At 40.4% G+C, this 17,502-nt stretch overlaps 2 protein-coding genes across 4 annotated transcripts in view; both read right to left on the bottom strand.

Moving 5' to 3' along the window:
- CMYA5 (cardiomyopathy associated 5) overlaps positions 1–7,875 on the bottom strand; it is a 49,159-nt gene extending 41,284 nt beyond the window's left edge. The window contains exon 1 of the mRNA XM_026865980.1: positions 7,674–7,875. Within this exon, the coding sequence (XP_026721781.1) occupies positions 7,674–7,822 (149 nt within the window). The 5' untranslated portion in view covers positions 7,823–7,875. The remainder of the gene's footprint in view (positions 1–7,673) is intronic.
- A 4,024-nt stretch (positions 7,876–11,899) lies between these two features.
- TENT2 (terminal nucleotidyltransferase 2) overlaps positions 11,900–17,502 on the bottom strand; it is a 48,020-nt gene continuing 42,417 nt past the window's right edge. For all 3 annotated transcript variants that reach the window (XM_026865572.1, XM_026865573.1, XM_026865574.1), the window contains exons 14-15: positions 15,654–15,733; positions 11,900–12,728 (exon numbers count right to left, since the gene is read on the bottom strand). In XM_026865572.1, the coding sequence (XP_026721373.1) occupies positions 12,654–12,728; positions 15,654–15,733 (155 nt within the window). In that variant the 3' untranslated portion in view covers positions 11,900–12,653. The remainder of the gene's footprint in view (positions 12,729–15,653; positions 15,734–17,502) is intronic.

Raw genomic sequence — 17,502 nt, 5'->3', positions numbered from 1 at the left:
AGTAGTTCATTTAGGGAAATTGTATTAGTAGCTGAGGGAAATAAAGTCAGAGTATCTGCTAGCAAAGGCAGAGGCTTCCGTAGAGCAGAAGTGGTGAAATCTCTGTCACGCCCAAGGAAGATGCAAACCTATGGCCACTCAGCGTCCCACTTCCACTGAGCAGAGGGGAGGGTCACTTTCCAGGTGATTAGAATAAAGCACGTCTTCATCAAGTGTGAAGAAATCTGGCTCCTGACCATGGGATCAAGGACCCATCTGACCAACTGCCACAGACGGCAATCCAGCACCACCCAGGTACCAGAGATAACAGCAGCTGCAGAGGCAGGAGGATACCCCTGAGAAGCAGTCAGCATTGTTTCCAGAGGGCACCAAGCACTTGGCAGAAGGCAGAGGTCTTTGAAGGAGAAGAGGAAGTAATGAGGAGAGCCATAACTGCTCCATCAAACAAACTCTCTGAACTGTAATGTTTTTCTAAAGGGCAGTCAGCAAAACTTCTCAGTACCTATCAGAAACAAAAGGGTAATCCTGGTACTAGCCATGCTGGCCTTATCTTTCCATGAATTTGCTCTCCAGAGCACAGAAGAAGAAGGGCTGCCCTGTGCTGGCCCATGCTGAGGTCTGTGCAGACTGATGCCCAGACCATCTCATCCCTGATGTCCTCAGTGCTAACTAAAGACTGAAGTTACCCTGTGGGACAACAGCCTGACCAGGCAGTGGTGGGACAATGTGGGCATCAAGTGGGCAAGTGGGTATCAAAGTCCAGTGATGGGGCTTAAAGCCAATTGTGATGACTGGGCTGGTCTGGAGACTGTGACTAACATGAGAGCTTGGAACTAAAGCCCACAATTCAAAGGGAGTCTGACAGCGTAATACTAAATAACGACAAAAAATTCCCCCAAATCATCCCTCAAATGGATATAAGACCCGGGATGTACAGCAGATTTTCTGCCTTGGTGTAGTACTCTCTAGCAAGACTAGCTCCATAAGGCAAAATTTACAGGTTGGAGGAAGAGGCAAAACAAACAAATCTGTACCAACTTTCCTGCTAGCTTTTCCTTTGCCAGTTTCATGGCTTGGCACTAGGTTGACTTGGGCATAGCAAAATAAAATAAAATAAATCAATAGCAATAGTACTAAGGAAGCTTTCAGGACTTATTTGAATCCACAATAACAGATGACTAATCTTTTTTATTTTTCAACTTCTAAATCACTCTCATATATTTGTAAACATATTTTTCTGCACTACCTGGTGTTATTAAATAAAACTCCATGCAGAACTGAGCATCACTCCTACTTCAGCTGGTATTAGTGAATAAGAATGGGCTGCCCTGGCCCTGTCTATGCAAAAAGCTTGAATTATTCCCATCATTGTCCATTTCAAGGTTGCGGTGACATATTCCTCTACAGTGCAATGAGATGGTGCTTTATATTTTGAAAATCAGAATGAAAGACATGTAAGTCAACCATTTCCTTCCAATATACTTCCAAATGATGTCCTGGTTTTGTATACAATTTGTATGCTGCATAGCAGTAGCTGAAAGACCTCTCCCTAGTTATATAAGTTCTCTAGTCTGCCATTACAAAAACACATTTCAGTGTTTCAGCTCCATAAATACAGATATGAAGCCACTGACATCCAGGGACAAAAAACAGTGCTGGCTTTGTTCCACACAGACATTTCACACCCAATCCTGTCCGCATGTGTGCTGTCAGTTTGTTATTTTCTGCTAGGACATTGACTCAAATCTTTTATAATTCTTGAAGACACTGAAAACTGGTTTTGTTCTTCCTGTCATAATAGCTCAAAACTAGATTTTTCTTACCGCCTCCTTCTGCTTCTCACTATGACTTCCATGCTGTGTCCACTTGGATTTCAGGTTTCTAGTCTGGCCCAGTAAGCTGGACACATATTCCCTTATGTGTCATAACAGGGAAGAGTTTTCATCTCCCAGCTGCTGGAGCAGTTGTGTTCAGACATGGTGAGTGAGGTCTGTCCATCTGTGCTACACCACCACCGTTGTAGAGAAGCACAGCTGATGGGCTCATCAGCTTTCTAAAATCCTCCTGAGCCTTCCTTCATCCTCTTCACACCAGACCCTGTCACTCCTGCTATCGTCAAGATTTGTTGCTGTTTGTTGCACAACACCTCTCAAGCTGAAAACAACCCAGATAAAATGACGGAGTTGTCAAGCTGTGGCAGTGGCCTGCACTGACAAGATCTTATTCCCTCAAGACTCCTACTTCAGCCCTGCAGGCACAGTGCAAGGGAATGTGGAAATTGGTATTGGCCAGCTTGCTTTCCTAGTTGAAGCAAACACTTTATTTTTCTGTGTTTGTGTTTTTATTCTGCACATTCCTGTAGTTTCTTCGTTTACCACACTCACCCTTTCCCCCTACAGTAATTAGTATGCTTAGCAAGGTCTCTGTCTCTTGCTCTGCATTTCCTAGGGCTATAGTTCATCCATCTCCTTCTTTAGGGTACAAGAATTAGGAGTTACAGAAAGTCACTACTTTAAAACCAGTCTTTCACTTGTCAACCTACTGCCAACTTCCTTCAGTGTTAATGGTGTCCCTTCTGGCAACACAGTGGCTCATGCATCTGTCCAAACTCAACTGAATAATTATCTAAAAGCAGTAAGACAGCTGCTCACTCTGCTACAGAGCTGATTTTTATAAGAGTAGCTGGGAGGCAGGAGCTGGGCCCATCTCACACATTTTGTTCCACCTTGGATGTCTGCAAAAGTCTGGGAAGGGACACAACCTGCTGCAGAGCTCATCCGTTTTCCAGACATCAGGTCATGGCATGACCCAGTGGCATTGCTGGTCACAGCTTCAGATGCTATTTGAGAAACTGCAGCACCTCTGCGCCCAAAGGTCTGCCTTGCTCCCGCATTCTGGATTCTCCACTGTACAGGTCATGGAGGGAGAACAGGTATTGAACAAATACTTCGGTCTCAGTGGGAGACTTACTTTACACACTGATTTAGTCACTTTGCTGAGACCTAATGGAGGACTTTTTGAAGTGTGAGTGTTATTTTGGATGCAAACTGCATTGTAATCCTTTATCAAGGACCCAGGTAATATTATCTAAAAGGCCGAAGAGAAACAGAATATGGAGTGCTGAGTTGCAGCTGCTGGCAGGGGCTGGGATGTGCAGTGGGGGTCACTAGCTGCACCGCTCCCCACTGCAGTGCCCCCACCTTGAAGTTTTGCCCTGTTCAGCTGCTCCTGGTGTCCTTTAGCTCCAGCCTCTGCCCCACTGTGCTCAAAATGGCTTGTGTGGGGTAATGCCAAGCCTTCGATTCCCACCGCTCTTGCCTTCCCTGTGCGTGCACCTGCATCCATTGGTGGGCAAACAGCCACAGGGGCCCTTTACTGACCCAGCCCAAGGCAGGCCCTGGCTCATCTAGGGAACTATAATCACACACCCTTTCCCCATATCTTTCTCTGCTTTGAGGAGGGTATGGCAAACTTTTCCTTGGGAAGACAAATCCCCAGCACTCCCATTTGCACCCCTTCTTTTCCACCATCCCATTCGCTATCGTTTCACAACTTCACTTCCCTGGATGCTGCAGGAAGCACCCCCACATGGCAGGAAATCCCCTTCTCATCTGTGCTTCCACTTTCATCTGTTTAACTAACCATTCTAAGCTAGACTTCGCTCTAAAGCTTCCACACCTCTCATCTTGTGGACGCACTGCTTCATATAAAAAAAAATGATTAAAAAATAATTCTGTAAGTCCAGGACTTTTTCCTCATTTATTGGTCTTAGGCCACCACTAAATGAATAGAGTAAATGAGCCCCATACCCAATCCAGGCAAACTAGCTACATGGAAACATGTATAATTTGACTGCAGAGTTCTTTTTATGTAAGCCCTAAACACAGACACGTCCAGAGACCTTCCCACTGCAAAAGGAAATCAGCTGGGAACAGTTTGAGAGACAGAAGCATGTCAGCACAGCTCACCTATCATGTAGTTGTTAGAGACACAGATATTTCAGTGGGTAAAGCAGTTAACTGGTAAACTATTTTCCTATAGCTAGACTTAATTCTCACTGTTACTAACACCGAAATTAAAACCTATTATCTTCATACTTATGTTTGCCTTAAAACACACAATATATGCTTTTAAAATATTTCCCCTGTTTAGATGTTTAATCTAAAAAAAGAAAAGGCACTCCATCAGAGAACGTAGTGATAGGATGAAGGGTAACAGTTCTAAACTGAAAGAGGGTACATTTAGGTTAGATATAAGAAAGGAATTCTTCACTGTGAGGGTGGTGAGGCACCGGAACAGGTTGCTCAGAGAGGTGGATGCTCCCTCCCTGGAAGTGTTCGTCAGGTTGGAGGGGGATTTGAGCAGCCTGATTTAGTGGAAGGTGTCCCTGCCCACGGCAGGGGGGGTTGGTACTAGATGATTAAGGTCCCTTCCAACTCAAACCATTCTATTGTAGCCTGAACAAATGTTTCTCATCAAGTACAAGGTCTTATAAAACATACTACAGTCCATACAAATGTTTCTCATCAAATACAAGGCCACACAGGATTTATCAGTTAGGTCAGTGTGTTCTTTAAACCATCAGCAATGATTTACTAAGGAATTTCTAATCAGGAGCTACTGTCCTTGAAGAAGAAGAACTTGAAATATGAAAGCTCATTAAAATTGTATACCGTAAATCAGCTTAATTAGAGATTAGAGTAACCTTTAGAGGAACTGTCCTTATTATAACAGTAAAAATCATGCCCCTTGCTCTGAAAACCTCTGCCCAAATAAAGACTCTTACCCTCTGAGCTTGCGTAGAAAAAATAAAACACACTATAACTTTAAATAGCAACGAGGAATGCTACTAACCAATGAGGGATACAGCAATAAGAAACTAATCAATGGACATTATAATAAATGTGTATCCATGTACCCTGAAGTGTATAAATACCTTAAAGTTATTTTACGTGGTGTGCTAGCTTTGTGAAATTACCACCTAGCACCCATGTCTGTGCAAATATGGAAAAAACTGCTATCAGCTCTGTGTGTAAGATTGGCTTCTGCACACTGGAAAATGAACCCTGTTTGAAGGACACTATGATTCTATGATTAATTCTACATGGAGCCAGAAACAAAAGACATTTGCCACAATCTGTGGCAAGACAACATTGCGTGAATCCTCCGAAGATCAGTGGCTTATTTATGCTGACAAGGATACAATGCCTTATCCCATCTTTATGATCAGTACTCATGCTGCATGTTGGTCTCATTACTTGCATAAAAACCTGTGTTAGGAAACCAAATTATTTAAAGATTACATTTAAAAGGGTAATAAATATGTGAAACCCACACTTTTCTGCTTTTTATGTGCATGCATCAAGTTCAAGTTATGAACTCCGCTGCAGCTTTTGGGATTTCAATCCCCACAGCTGCTACAGAGGGACTGGTGTGTAAGTGCAATGGGCCAGGCAGGGCTCAGGGTTTGGTGTCCCAGAGGAACACAAGGGCTCTTCTGCTTCTTTCACACAGGCACTTGCTGACCTTGGGCCAGCAATCTCGCTGCATAACTTTCTCATAAAACAGGTATAAGGATATTTAGCTTGCTTGAATGGTGGAAATAGAGGCCAATGTGGAATTTCCTGCTGACTGCAATGTGGCACAACCAGGTGCATGCATGCAGAGGAGGAAGACAAAAGCTGCAGAGAGCTTGGGGTTGTTAAAAATAAATCAGTGACGGCAGGGGCCAGGACAGGCTGTCTTCAGCCAAGTTTGCATATTGGGCACTCAGCACCGGAGGCCTTAAACTCAACAACCCTACTGATACTTGCAACAACAAAATTTAAGCAGTTAAAGAGTCAGTTTTACTTAACTATACTAAGCTACTGCTGAGTGTTCGGTGCAGTTACTGTATCTGTGCCAAACCCAAAATTATACATCTCCTGTAATATAATTAAACTAATCAGTTACCACTGAGCACAGCTGTTAAACCTCTCTGGTAGACTTTGACCTCTGTTATTGGATACATGGTTAAGGATAGGGATAGACTCTACAATGCTTAATATAACTGAGAGCTAAAGGTAATGGTTGCTGTGATTCAACTAAATGGTGAGATGCAATGGCCAGGTTTGCATTGCAGAGGCTTCCAGCCAGAAGCAAGACTCCGCTGCTAGGAGCTGCTAACAGGCACCTGTGGAGAAGCCATGCTCCTAGCACAAGCAGTAAATACCTGCAAAGATGCACAGATTTCCCTCCCTTTAAGGGAAAAATTAGCCATTACCACTTGTTTTACAATCTGAGTTTTATCATTAGACATTTAATTGCAGATTCTACTAAAAAATACCCAGTCAGTTGTGTTTTAGCTATCTGCAGTGAGTAGCTCCACTTCACCAACTTCAGCTGGTTTTCTCGTAGGGTTGCATCCATGTGCAAGCAGTGTTTATCGGAATATAAACCCCCTCTGTGTCAGTATGGGACTGAAGAGTCAACATCTCCCTCTGTTAGACACTGGGGCTGTCCTCTTACTTTAGAAACTAGCTCGCAGTTCCCTCAGCAAGGAAGTTTTCCTGCAGTCCTGGACTACATTTCCCTGTTTGGCTTTCATTCCCACAGCACTCTGGATGGGTTAGGCTGCAGAGAGCCCCTCCTGCCTCTCTTCTGCCATCTTTTTTCTCCCAGTGACCATCAGCAATATCAGAAAGCACTATGAACTATGATAGAACCAGGGTGGTTTGTAAATGCAGGATGGCTCCACAGCACCGAGGTTTTAGGAACTGTATGACCAAAATTTCTTTAAAAAAATGGTTTCTAGAAATACCTTAAGCTGTCAACATTAATGGCGTTGGTTCTTCCTACCAGTATCCACCCAAAACTGATAGGCTTTATTCAGGACAGGGAAGAAATCCTGCAACCTGAAATGCACTGGGGGACTCTCAGGCCTCACAGTCTCTTTTTGAACCCAGCTGGCACAGCTGAAGGAATTTGTCCGCGTGGATCGGATTGCAGATGCCTCAGCATCATGCACAAAACCAGGGGCATGCGCTGGGTGCTGGGCCACTGTCTTGCTTGTTATTTTCCTGATGGCAGGAGCACATTAGGACAACAAACTGTTTCTGTGCAAGAGTTAAGAAAAAATGTAATTAAAAAATCAACTTGGTAAAATACTCCTCCTTTCATCCCAAAAATCTGGTGGCAAGCACGTACAAGTTTTTCCTTTTTTGAGGAAGAGACTGAAGTGGGAGGGACAAGCAGGAAGGAAGACAGGCCATAAAAAGGAACAAATTTCAATATGCCATTATAATCTTTGACCATTTTCTCCCTGACAAGCAAATCTGCAGAACATTTAAGATCGATATGTGACAAAGAGTCAGCCAGAGAGGGAGGAGCAGAGGGAGATGCCACTTGAGCTCTCACGCCAGAGGATCTTTAAATAGAAAAGCTTTTAGGGAACTCAGGCCAGACACTTACTGCACAAAACTTAATTACAGCCATACCCATCCAAAAAACCCCCCATTAACAGCCCCCCCTTAGGCCCCCTTCCCACCCTCCTTCTTTTTTATCTGCAGCAACTGTTGAAGGGGGAAAGGCACTAAAACCATCACTGGGCTCCCATTCTGGCATGCCCTGGGCTGGTGCTTTGGCATGGAGCTGCCAGCTGCCCCTGAGGCTGCAAATCCCTGGGGAGGCAGTACCTGTTAGTCAGCTCCTCTGCTTCCTCCGGGTCCACAGCCTCTTCCTCCTCTTCTTCCTCCTCCTCCTCCTCTTCCTCTTCTTCTTCATCCTCTACAAAGGATGAGGTCTCAGATGCCCTGTCGCACTCGGCACCGCGGTACCCCTCCATGCCCTTCCCAGCTCAGGCCCTCGCCGGTGATTTTTACCTCCGACCCGGTCCAACCCAGGGTTGCCTGAAGCAACTGTCATCCCCAGCAGCTCTCGCTTCTCCTGACTCAGGGCAGTCTTTAAATAGAAAGCTGCGAAGTTACAGCGTCGAGTCGCTGCTGGACCTACCCTGGGTCCTAGCACCAACCGGGTGTCAGGACACGTGGCAAAACCCGAGGGCCATCTCTCTGGCTGCTCACCCCTTCACCTGCCCGCTGCTGCCAATGAGGTGTTTCTACAGCTGAGATGGAGCAGCTGGGCAGCAGCAGGGAGAAAGGGGCTGGAGCCCCAGCACACCTTCCGAAGCCACCTCTAGTGAATTTGGGGTGGATGGCACAGATGAAGTGGGGGGAGAGTTTTCTTGTGGCTCCAAGTAAAGGTGCATTTAGTACATTCAAAAGCAAGTGACACTCCTGAGAACACCCAGAGTGCCTCAGATTTGAGCTAGAGAGGTCAAATAGAATTCTTAGTGGATGAGACCAGGACATACGACTTTAATAATTAATACTGTACCATAAGAGGTATCAGATGCAGTGTAGTTTTTAACAACAAAGGGAATATATTTGAACTCTCAAATTTGTTGCTGTGTTAAGTCACAGGACATTTAAAATCTCCCCTTTGACTAGACTTAAACCAATTTTAATTTAAAACAAAAACAAACTATATTACCATGTAGGGTTCAGGTTAAGCCACATTTACCCTTTATTATTCTGCATTTCACACAAAATGCAGTGCTTTTCACAGACAAAATGAAAATATTTCCAACCTGTATTAGCCAAACTAGTGACTTTTTTAAAAAATTATTTTTAGTAGAGGGAGAAGCACTGAAACTCTGATTCTAACTAAAGAATTTCAAAGCTATTTCAGGTATAAATATAATAATATTTATTACTGAATACATAGTATAACTCTAATCCCCTTTTTTTTTCCTTTTTGGTGTGGGTGTAGGGGCAGCAGTGGGTATGTTTTTATTTTTTATTCATCAAATAAATACCTGGTTATAAATTGGTCAGTGAACTCTTCCTTGTGTTGTAAGTACAGAAACACCCAAGCAAGTATTTCTGACAACAAGCTCTCTCTGCAATGCTAAATTAAATTTCTACTGACAGATTCACTTGAAGTAAAATATTTCCTAAACAATACATACAGATAAAACCTGTCTGCTCATTTGACCTACCCACTGAAGTACACAATTTACAAGGTCAGAACATAATTTCCTGAAGCAGCATACTTGAAAAAGATACTAACTTAAACTCCACATTTTCTCATGAGCACAGAGACAGTGTACACAGTACAATGATATTTAAGGTAGAGGACTTCATTCTTTACACATGGAAAATAAGAGCATTACAACCTTCTAGAAATACTTATATACAAAGCATAAATATATTGCACAAGTTTTGAATCAGTCTTCAGCACAACAAGAGGAAGGTGAGTACCCTTTTACCAGAACTTCAAGTTATTTCGATTTAGCACCCTCCTTCCTGTACTTCTCACAACTTAATCTGATCTTGTAAATTGACCAAAATAGCTTAATCTTCCATGCTCTTCCTAAAAGCACTATAGTCTATAAAATCAGCGAGGGAAAGATTTATATCAAAACATACAAGGATTGGAGAAAACAAGACAACATAACAAACACTACAAAATACATGTGAGATAATCCAGAGCAAGTAGAGTCCATTTTAAATCAACTGTGACATTCTCATATGGAGTTAAATTTAACACCCAATATACTGTGAATCGAGTCCAGTAACAAAAGTTCAAGTAAGGCATTGGTTCCAAATAAGCATTTGGGACAGTATTCACAAATGCAAACTTTGGGTTATCTACAATTTGTCTTGCATCCTTATCATGGTTGCCCATTTCTCCCAAATAACCATGCCACCTTTCAGTTTGAATCTTAAAACTGGTTTATATTGAATTCTTTGTAAAGGATTTCTTAAAAATAAGCTCTCATACTATCAGAACACCTTAAAGTACAGAGAGTACACTTACACAATCACATTTTAGGAGAAGTGAGGGCAAGAGAGCTAGAAGAGAAGCTTCAAGTTTCACAGTATACAGCCTATGCCAGTTCTGAATGGGAAGTTCTTCCGAATGTTTAGTCCTCCCATACACCTCTGAGCCTGTTAATTAAAAGGGTCTAATGAGTTAATTAAAATCCTGCTAGAGGACTAAAGAGAGTTCCTGAAATCGTAGATGAGACACTGGTAGTTTCTGACATGAGGTGAGAAACACTGGGCAAACCCAATGCCAAACTGAGTAGTCAAAACTAGTCCTAAAAGAACAAACAGCTGAACTAAAGCATTTTTGTTTCAAGGCAATAAGAAGCTTCAAAGTAGTCAGCATCTTGCACAAATGCTGAAACCTTGAACACTCCATAGAAACACCACCTTTTACCAAAGGTCTTCCAGCAAAAGTATTCCTGCTTGGGTGTACGCCAAAGTGTGTAAAGGATTTTATTCTGAAGTTGAGGAGAAGGGAAAACTTCATACTAAGACTAAGATTTATGATAGCCATTAGTGGATTTCTTGCTCTGGACACTTGCTCAGAGTAGGTGAAAATACAGGTCATTAAACCTCTGAACAACTTCAGACTATGCAGAACTGAATCCAAAGTTAGTCAAAGTTCACTTCCTACTCACTCCCCCCAAACCATTTAATTTGTGGCATTTTATCTGAAGTTTTCTGACAAAAGTTGCAGCCCACTATTTAACAAATATAATTATGTTCACTCACAGAAAGTGGTGCTGCTCGTTAGCCTTGATAGGAGAATAATGTAATGCAACATCTGGTGAAATCTCTTTTCTAGGCCTCTCAGATTACTTTTTAATATATGAGAGCCCTGACACTTTCCATGCTCTTGCCAGATTACCCACTAGCTTCTGCTGCTGTAAACTAAACCAGTTTATACCACCTTGCTTAGTAAGTTACACAGTAAAAAACACAGTAAATTACTGGGGAATTTTCTCTGAGGAAAGTTTTCCAGAGAGGAGGCAACAAACAGGCTTGTCCCCAGACAGATTTTCTAGACAAAGAGAAAGCCAGCACCTTTTTAAAAAATGAGCAGCCCGCCCCTCTCCCCAAGATCCACCTAGGGCTTGCAGAGCCTTTTTGAATCCAGACATCGTCTTGGACAAAAATCTTCTGCTTCCATTTTATAAGCAGGTAAAAGTGAATGTTTCACTGTGACCAAGTCTACCATTTTATAAACAGGATGAGCAATGAGGAGGAACGTATGAATTGAGGAAGAACATTTTAGCGGATTGTTAGAGTTGGATTAAAACAGAAAGAATGTTTGAATATCAGAAGGAAGCTGTTTTAATCTTAAAACTAGGTGAAGCATGCAGCACGTAACCTCACAGCAGGCAGTTTACAGTTTCTAGAACTTCTAAACTGTAAAACTTGAAATAAATTAGAACTTTAAAGTGCACACAAGAAGAGATAATGCTTGTTATTTTCCACAGTCATAAGGGTTTTCACAATCTCGTTGGAGATGGCAATAAATGAAACTTTTACCTGTACACAGATGCAGCACAGAATAACCCTATAGAAGTTTATTTTTGCAACAGGGGAAATATTTCCTTTACATGACATTTCCCTTTCTACTTAATTACAGGAAATAGTTTCAATATGCAGTATAAAATAACATAAACTGGAAAAATAGGCTGTATCTGCTCTATATAAACGTTTTTCTTCCAAACACCATACAAAATATTAAACTTAAAAAAAAATGTTGAAGTTGACATCAGTGGTAAGTACAGTTTAATAATGAATTAGTCTTCAATAACAAATATATGAGAGGCACAAATTGTGTTACAGGAGGTCTAAAAGAATGTTCACAACTTTATTTTGGAAAAGATAGAATTTTCAAGATTAACTATTTAAATTCAATTTACAGTAGCTGACAAATTGACAAATATTTACACAAAATCAAAACAGAAGCCCATCTTATTGTAGCAGTGGTAGAGTAGTGGGATGTTTGTTTTTGGTTTGGGCTTTTGGTTTGTGGGGTTGGTTTGGGTTGTTTTTTTGGGTTTTTTCCCCCCAAAGCAGACATCATTACTTCACATATGTAAAAGAAAGCACTAAAAAAGTCTGTTGCTTACTCTGTGTGAATATGAAACATTTATGTATACTGATCTGTCCTCCTTTATTTCAACTTGTCATAGAAGTTACTTGAAAATTAGATTACAGTTCTTGATATCCAGCATACTACCAACCATAAGCTATCTTAATTTTCATAAACTGTTGCTTGTTATTCCATGTAAAAGGGAAAAAAATCGAAAAGTGCCAAGTTGAGCAAAAGTGCTTACTGTAATTACGTAGATTTAAAGCACGGGTAGTCCGCTCCGCGAAGTGGGTACAGTGTGCATTTCCTTAAGGATATAGTCAGACTTGCACACTGTTTAGCTCTGAATGTCTTCATTTCATGGTTAAATGTGTCTGAATCAATGATTACACAGATTATGGAAACAAGTCAGTTATTCCCATACTTCCCTTAAGATGAATTCATTCTTGTGGCTTGCTGTTTGAATTTCTTCTAGAAGTCAACAACATTTTCAGACATTTCAACATTTTCAACAGCATTACAGAAAACATACCCTTTGAATGAACAGCTGTATTAACAAGTGTAGATAATAAAATATGCTACCTTTCTTATAAATATTTCCTTAACAAAAGTTTACAGAGAAAAACATGTCATAGAAAACCATGGGGTAACTGCCTCTTGATTGTGATACTGTTCTTTATTTCAGCAGGATCCAAGAAGAAGAAAGTGGAAGAGTTTGGTTATCTTTTCTGTATGGCTGCTCTTATAGGTAATATATCATTCAGGTTTTTCCTGTTTCGTAATAAATGCCAAGCCTGGGGAAAAAAGTACAAGATTTAAAAACCTAAATAATCTTTGCCATTAATACTTAAATACCACTGTAAGCAGTAGAGTCTCACAGATCCACAAAAATAAGATTGGTATTTTTCCCATTCTTGAAGAGAGGGGTGTTGTATTGTGGTTTGTTTTGGGGGTTTTTTGGTTGTTTTGTTTTGTTTCTAAGGAAAGAAAAAAGCCAAAAAGGTACAAGAAATGTAATGAACCACTGAGGAGCATACAGACTTGTGAGAGTGCATTTATGGAGACAGACATTAACATTATTTAATCATTACACTGATATTCTGACTGCAAAATAATTGTTTCAAATTCACACATGTCAAAGTTCCTGATACAAGACATATCAGGAATTTGACAATTCCAGAACTTAACTGTGTTTTTAAAATATGTTACTTCAATTTTCTTCTGTATTCTAGTATGAAGTAGGACACATCTGTCACATATGTTAGGCCATCAACCTGCAAATAACTGCAGTGACCCTTTTGTCTATGCAGAATGAATTAAACCACAATGTGTAATGAGAACCACAGGAAGAATAATCTCTCAAGAGCAGTTAGACAAACAGGTTCCTTAGGCTTCTTAAAAAAAGTGAAAGATATTAATAAGTACTTGCAGTTTTAAGCAACTGTCATTCCTTATGGTTCCTAGTAAAGTGGAAGTTTTTTGATGGCTGTAACACTGTAGTATATAGGCTTCCAAACAACTAGGATCAAACAACTGCTTTTACATTTTTCAGAAAACCACACAGGCTAGAAACTAATTTTTTAAATTTAAAACACTGAAAAGAGAACTTCACTGATTTGACAGAACAGTGAGAGAGCCCGAACTACTCTGTAAACCACTGCTTCAGCAGATTCACAAAATCAAATACTTTATGTAAAAGTATGTGAACAGTTCAGTATTCTGTATAACATGGTTAAATAGAAGGGAACTGACATTTCTGAACAGAATTACAAACCAAAAAACTTTTTTTTTTTCAGACTAAGGCAACACCTTATAGCATTTGTTCTATTATAATTATCTGGCATTGATTTCCTTCTTGCTGGAGAAGCCCTCATCGAAGAACTTGATTAACTGGAGTAAAGAGCAGCCTCCAATGACAGTATAACAGGGGATTCTGACTGGTTAAAGCTAGAAGCCAGTTCTGTGCACTAATTTCTAGTCATAACTACATTATGCATAGTCAAGAGAGCTCAGAAAACTAGAACTTGAGTTGAAATTCCAAATGCAATGCCTGCAATAGGAGACAAGCATAAAAGAGTTGGTAGCAAGGATTTTTTAGAAAAATTATGTTTAACCAAGACCTAAATCTTGCTTGCTTCAAAGTGTCCTTGCCTCCTCCACTGACTGGAACAGTGAAAGCTCCAGTTTGAACTATTCATTCTAAAATTATGAGTATGGTCTCCCCAAAGAATAGTACCAATTTAATACAGCTGTCAAAAACCAGCAGAAAATCATTGGTGGTAATATTTATAAAAAAGGGATAGTAAGAAGAATAAAACATTGCTTATTACCAGTCAAATTCATGTAGGAAGAAGTATCATAGAACGGTTTGGGTTGGAAAGGACCTTAAAGATCATCTAGTTCCAGCCCCCCTGCCATGGGCAGGGACACCTTCCACTAGACCGGGTTGCCCAAAGCTCTGTTCAACCTGGCCTTGGACACTGTCAGGGAGGGGGCATCCACAGCTAGTCTGGGCAACCTCTTCCAGGGTCTCACCACCCTCGCACTTAAGAATTTCTTCCTTATGTCTAACCTAAAACTACTCTCTTTCAATTCAAAAGTGTCACCCCTCATCATATCACTACATTCCCTGATAAAGTGTCCCTCCCCATCTTTCCTGTAGGCTCCTTTAAGTACTGGAAAGCTACTATAAGGTCTCTGTTGAGTTTTCTCCTCTCTAGGCCGAACAACCCCAACTCTCTCAGTCTGTCCTCATAGGGCAGGTGCTCCAGCTCCCTGATCATCTTTGTGGCCCTCCTGTAGACCCAATCAAGCAGGTCCATGTCTTATGCCAAGTGCCCCAGAGCTGGATGCAGTACTCCAGGTGGAGTCTCACAAGAGCAGAATAGAGGGGCAGAATTCCCTCCCTTGACCTGCTGGCCACACTACTTCTGATGCAGCCAAAGATACAGTTGGCTTCCTGGGCTGGGAGTGCACATTGTTGACTCATAGTTTTATATCCGCTAACACCCCCAAGTCCTTCTCCACAGGGCTGCTCTCCATCCACTCATCACCCAGCCTGTATTTGTGCTTGGGATTCCCTCAACCCACACGCATGACCTTGCACTTGGCCTTATTGAACTTCATGAGGTTTGTACAGACCCATCTCCCAAGCCTGTCCAGGTCCCTCTGGATGCCATCCTTCCCTCCAGCATGTCGACCGCACCACTCAGCCTGGTGTTGTTGGCAAACTTGCCGAGGGTGCACTTGATCCCACTGTCCATGTTGCCAACCAAGACACTAAACAGCGCCAGTCCCAATACAAACCCCTGAAGAACACCACTGGTCACTGCTCTCCACTTGGACATTCAGCTGTTGACTGCAACTCTTTGAGCGCAACCATCAAGCCCATTCCTCTTTTACCTGAAGTTATAATTCTAAAGCTATTAACCATCATTAGAATTTTACACACACAAGAAAATCTAAGACAAAGGGTTTCCTATTTCAAGTACCCATTTCAACTTAAGCCATATGCCCTAATGGCAAACATTAATAAATATTCTTATTAAATAATTTTCCACAAAAATATATAAAAATGCTTTTCTATTACTTATATAGTACAAAGCACAGATATATTCAAAAGACAAACATTGGAAACAGGCAGGTTCAATGACTAGCATTTGTACAACTATCTTGAAAACCAAAGTGACCAGAAAAATTAAATGAGATGCACTTTTTACCTGCAGAAATTCACCTCTAATAATATCAAACTTCTGTCGCTCATGTACAGCTCTAGCAGTGTTTGTCCCATCAAAGGGCTCTGCAAGATCAAACAAACATAAAAAGTGTTAAAAAAATCCAAAGCTAGGCTGTCTTCACTGAGCAAGTAATGAGACAAAACCCAGAAGGGTCAACATATCATTGCTTGTCAATCTTTATTTCTACATATTATTAATCAGAAAAAAAGCCCCAAACCCTCAATGCTATTATGGATTACATACCATTAGAAAGTCAAGTTATTATATCTATTGAAGCATATTATGATTGTGCATCATAATTTATGCATCAGTAATTATTTGTTACTGCTTAATAATCTGTGATGACATACTAGAATAGGATTTTGCATGTTAAAGTGTTTTGAGACTTACTACACATGTGCTCTTTCAACTGTTCACTTTAAAATCATCTCATTCAACAACTCTCAGTGAAATACAAGTAGGACAGTAAAATATCTTATTTTTTTTTATATCAATATGTACCAAACTGCTGTAAAATGTATTTTATAAGTTCATACCTATTGTCAGTATCTATTTGTAAGGTAACAATTTGGGGCTTCCACCTTCTAAAAGACTACAAATTTATGTGGTGTTTGCCCCTTTTTTTTGCTAACATAATTAATACTTTGGAACTTTTTTTTTTTAAATGGAAGGATTAAAAAAAGTACTCCTTCCTGCTGACAGGGTTAACATTTGACTCTTGAGGGAAAAAACCAATTGCAATATGTACTAAAATTTATGATGCAGAGACTATGCATTACAATGTGCTACAAAACAGATTTTATTTATAGTTTTTTTGCCTTAGAGAACTGCTTAAGTAACATGGTATATTTCACATTGCCAGAATGTATTAAAGTCCTTAAGGGCCACAGAACTGCAGAAGTATTTACTAGATCAGGTAGCTTTTTGGTTTAGTTGGGTATGAATTACTTTTATTCACATGGGGACATATAGTAAAAGAAAGCATTAAATAGACATCAGAAGGACTTAAGCCATTATGGAGACTGAGATCTCCAATCTGGAATATGCTCTGTGGAACAGTTTTTATTTCTGCAAGCTAAAGTCACAAAGCAATTGTTTCATGCAATAAATGTTATATTTGGCAAGTTTCCAAAAGGTTTCTCTTCAAACTACCTATAAAGTTGACAGTGGACATTTACAAGCAGATTTATTTCACTTTAGAATGTGTCATACATTCAGATTGGAACAGAAAACTGACAATCAGATAAAAAGGGTACATAGTCTTCTAAAGTCAGTCACATAATTTGACACAGTGACTTACTGCTACTAAGAATTCCATGTCCCTTACCATGTGAAGCAGTACAGTGTTTCTTTTGTGTCTTAAATGTGATGTTAACTGTTTCTTTAATGCTAGACCTTTATGTACTTTAAGTTGAATCAATAGATACATATTTTTTTAAGCAACAGGAGCAAAGCTGTACAATCTTCTGAATCTGTCAGTGGGTAAAAAGGTACTCTAGCCACAAAAGCTGACTCACATCTTCCCTTTATTCTTCCTGTGTATTTACTGACTGTCAAAAGATAAACTCATTCCCTGGAGCGCAGCAAGAATAATTTTGCAATCAGCTACTATCTACACACCTACATTTTCTAACCATCAAGAATGTTCACACGCAGAAATGAGAATATTAAAATGAAAGACGTAATAGATCTTCAACACTGATCCTTGATGGAAAGGCTAAAGGGGATCATCCTTCCAAATGAAAATACAAGAAAACGTAAAACTTCAGAACTGCTGCAAACCAAACCCTGAGGAATAATTTTTAGAATTATTTTTAACATGTGTGTCTGA

Source organism: Athene cunicularia (assembly GCF_003259725.1).
Source record: "Athene cunicularia isolate RWA chromosome Z unlocalized genomic scaffold, athCun1 chrZ_part1, whole genome shotgun sequence".
Taxonomy (NCBI): domain Eukaryota; kingdom Metazoa; phylum Chordata; class Aves; order Strigiformes; family Strigidae; genus Athene; species Athene cunicularia.
This window is presented reverse-complemented; position numbering and strand designations above follow the sequence as displayed.